Raw genomic sequence first — 3,807 nt, 5'->3', positions numbered from 1 at the left:
ACCGGCCTCCCCAGCGCTGCTCCCCGCCAGCAGTGCTGGAGCTCAGAAAGAGGCTCCTTGCTGCAAAGAGAAGGCTCTGCCTAATGGGGTAGCTAATGCTCTGCCCCCTAGGCCTCTCACTCCTAAGGCAACTGCACGGTGGCCGTGCCCAGGATTTGAAGTGCAAGTGGTGTAGACCCTGACTGCAACCATTGCTGCTCTCCTTTCAGCTCCAGCATGTGATAAAACCATTTCCTTACTTCTGCAGGCGTGAAGGCTCTTCTGGAGAGGGGAAAGGCATTGATTGAGCTAATGCCATTAACTGCCTTTAAGCACACATGGAGGAGGTAAAAGCAAACACCATTCTGTCATTCGGCAGCTGGTGGTAGGTCAAAAGAGACTGTGAATTCCAAGGTTTCGAGCTGCGGGTCTTGCTCTCAGGGCTGCCTTATCACTGTCTTCTCCCTGTGCCTGAGGGAACGAGCTGCGGCAGGTGGATTTGGGCCATTCCATGATTCCCAGCACATCCAAGTTGTGTGCTTCAGTCCCCCAAGCTGCACCGCTTAGAGACTGGGGGAAATAATGCAGGGTGACTTTCACTGGGGTTTCATTCTGCCCTTGTCACCTGCCTTTGCCCTTGGACGGGAGGGCTGAGCACAGTGTCCCCACTTGGGTTTCAGAGGGCCCCCACTGAAGGGAGCTACTGTGCGTGTTGCTGGCTGGCGCACATCTGCTTGCTGAGACTCTTGGGGACAGCCTGTGTGGGGACTGTAAATGGGCAGCCTGGTGGTGCTTAAATCCATCAGCAGCCGCCCTCACCTGCTGCCTCTCACACGGGCAAAAGAGGCACCTGCTYGAACAGGTCTCCCCTCTTTCACCACGGGGCCCTTCCTGTGCCAAGAGCCCCCCTGTGCCTGGCTCTGCAGGCTGACTCACGCTGAGGCAATTTTAAAAGCTTCTTGCTGGTGCGGTGTCCGATTTTGCAATGTGTTTTAATGAGGTATTTACAGCTGTGGAGGCTGTCTCCTTGCACAAGGAGCGTGGACTGGCCCCGGCAGCTGTGGACAGAGGAGTGGCCAGACCTATTCATTGACATTCCTGCGACTCACCTGATTGCAGCACGTGCACGGTGGAAAACATTCAGACATGAGAAATGCCAGCTTAATTATCTCCTAATTGATACCTCCACGCGGGGACGAACGAAACCGGAACGTCTCTGCCGCCCTGGGAGCCTGCCACTAACAAACAGATTTAGAGCTAAAAATAACGTGGCTGTTGTGTGGCTAATGAACTCCAGTGCCTACCCAGGGTTAGGTTATGAAATTGTCTTGGGCTGGCAGGGGAGGCAGCGAGGGACCCCATGCAGCCACTTGCTGCAGCGTGGGCTGCTCCGAGCAGAGGCCGGGCACCGAGCAGGGGCTCTGGGGCACTCGCAGCGCCCAGGCAGGGGCAGCTGCTGCTGTGCCCCATGTGTCAGCCCCACGACGCCGGTGCAGCCCTGCAGCTCGTGAGCGCTGCCTGCCCCAGGGGCTGCTCCCGGGGAGGCCGCGGGGCCGCGCGGTCACAGCGTTTCTCCAGCCCGCGACGCGGGCGCGAGGCGTCGGGCACGTTCCTGTCATTAGGGAGGCAGCCACGCGGCGCTGCGTGTTAGAAGAGACCTTAAGTGCCCGGGACATTTCTCCACAGTGCAAGACTTCTGGCCAGCCCAAGCATCACGTTTGGTGCCTGCGTGGGCCCTGCAGCTACCGCACACCTCRGGATCCCTTGCCCTGCTTCTCTTTACAGCAACACACACAAAAAGAGGCCAAAGGGCCACAGTGAGCCCAGTTCTTTTAAATTATTGTCATCTTTATTCTTTTTTTTTCACGTATGTGCAAACAGAGGAGATCGCAATGGTGGTGTTCTTAAAAATAACAAAATGTATTTGCATACATTTTCCTATGTACAGGTGAACAGCCACAGGTAGAGTCTTCTTTTGCACAGCAAAAGATCTAGAGCATTGAGACGAGGAACAGGAATGGGGCCCAAAAAAGGGTCTAAATTAGAAATAATAATAATTAAAAAAAAATCACAACAGTGCAAACCTCTCGGACATGACAGCACGATGGAGTGACTTTAATGTAGAAAACGGCCAGTCTCCCCCCTCTCGGATGTGAAATTTCTAACTGTAAACAAGGCGCAACACCTCCCCCCCGCCCCCCTCCCCCGGGAAAGCTATTCCAGGAATTTGGCAGATCTTCAAGGGCTGAGCCGGAGGTAAACAGCCCGCAGCCGCCTCCCGGCCCGGCCCGGCCGCCACGGCGCGGGGAGCGGGACCCGGGCGGGCCCGGGAGCTCCCGGCGGCACCGCGCACCGCCCAGGGGCCGGGGGGACCCGGCGGCTCCCGCGGGGCCGAGCACCCCCAGCGGCACCGGGGGGACCGTGCGCTCCCGGCGAGAACCCGGGACGCTCCCGGCGGCTCCGCGCACTCCCGACGGGAACCAGGGGGGACCGCGCAGCCTCGGTGAAGCCGGAGGGACTCGGGGCGCTCCCGTGGGGCCGAGCACCCTCACAGGCACCGGGGGGGGGACCGTGCGCTCCCGGAGGGACCCGGGGACGACCGGAGGGGACGGCGCAGGCTCCGCGGGGCCGCGCGCTCAGCCGCTCTCGGGGTCGCCGGCGGGCGGCTGCTCGGCGCCGTTGCAGGGCGGGCCGGCGCCGTCCTGCCCGTTGCTCTCCAGGGAGGACTCGCTGCCCGTGCTCTCGCCCGAGAGCAGCCGCCGGACGCGGAGGTCGGCGCGCAGCGAGCGCAGGTCGTTGCCCAGGCTGAGCTCGCCCAGGTCGTGGAGCAGCTGGCCCAGCTCGGGGGCCTCGCCGCGGCTGGCGCCCTCGGGCTCGCCCAGCGCCTCCAGGATGTCCTCGCAGTCGCAGTGCATGGCCCGCTCCTCCTGCTCCTCGCCCAGCAGGTCCTCGGTGATGGAGCCCAGCTTGGGCGCGCTGCGGCTCCGCTCCACCGGTGGCTTGTAGCAGCACTGCCCGTTGAGCAGCTTGCGCAGCGGCACCAGCGGGATGCTCTGCTCGCCCACCAGCTGCTGCTGCTGGTGCCGCGCATCGTCCCGCTTCTTCAGCCGGCGGAACTCGGCCAGTGCCGTGGCCGAGGTCTGGTAGAGCAGCAGGGCCATGGCTTTCGCCTTCTCTGGCTTGGAGACGAGCACGGCGTGGCAGCGCAGCATCACCGCCTTGTGCTTCAGCTCGTGGCGGTAGATCCAGGCGAAGACGCGTGGCAGCCGCGGGTCGGCCACGCAGTAGGTGACCCGGTGCAGCAGGTAGAGGTGGCCGGGTCGGCGCAGCCCCTTGTCCTCAGCGTGGGCCATGCGGATGCCCTGCGCGCTGATGGTCAGCTTCATCTTGGTGCCCTGCCGGCCCGCCTCGCTCTTGCTCCAGATCTTGCAGACGGCCAGGTCGGTGCAGCCCTCGCCCTTGGACTGGATGGTGGTGGCGTTGCCCAGGTAGAGCACGGTGTACGTGGGGTCCTCGCTGGTCACGCGGAATTTCCTCCGCTTRGAGCGGAACATGCTGCCCACGCGGTGCAGGGCGCTCTCGGGGCAGGCGCGGGCGAGCGAGGTGAGCGCCGAGTAGTGCGCGCTCAGCGCGTAGCCCTTGGGCTTGCTCTGCCGCCGCGCCTCGCCCTCGATCAGCTCGAACTTGCTCCTCTTCCAGGGCAGCATCGCCCCGCGGGGCCGCGGCTACGCGCCGCGGGGCCGGGCTCGGCTGCGGGCCGCGGGGCTCATGCCACGGCAGCGGCGGCTGCGCGGCCGCCCGCCTCACATCCTTGCGGGCGGCGGGGCC

The 3,807-nt window shown here is 63.4% G+C and overlaps 1 protein-coding gene and 1 long non-coding RNA gene across 2 annotated transcripts; one reads left to right on the top strand and one right to left on the bottom strand.

Annotated features, from left to right (window-relative positions):
* Window positions 1-277: 277 nt before the first annotated feature.
* On the top strand, window positions 278-1,180 carry LOC112947439. Its single transcript, XR_003249408.1, has 2 exons — window positions 278-326; window positions 990-1,180. It is a non-coding gene; the product is annotated as an uncharacterized LOC112947439 (long non-coding RNA).
* Window positions 1,181-2,615: 1,435 nt separating this feature from the next.
* FAM43A (family with sequence similarity 43 member A) lies at window positions 2,616-3,798 on the bottom strand. The gene has a single exon (XM_026039540.1). It carries the CDS (start codon window positions 3,684-3,686, stop codon window positions 2,616-2,618), a length of 1,071 nt encoding a protein of 356 aa, XP_025895325.1. The 5' UTR covers window positions 3,687-3,798.
* Between the last annotated feature and the right edge of the window lie 9 nt (window positions 3,799-3,807).

This window comes from Nothoprocta perdicaria, unplaced genomic scaffold, assembly GCF_003342845.1.
Source record: "Nothoprocta perdicaria isolate Ctin4 unplaced genomic scaffold, notPer1 scaffold_232, whole genome shotgun sequence".
NCBI classification, from domain to species: Eukaryota; Metazoa; Chordata; class Aves; order Tinamiformes; family Tinamidae; genus Nothoprocta; species Nothoprocta perdicaria.
This window is presented reverse-complemented; position numbering and strand designations above follow the sequence as displayed.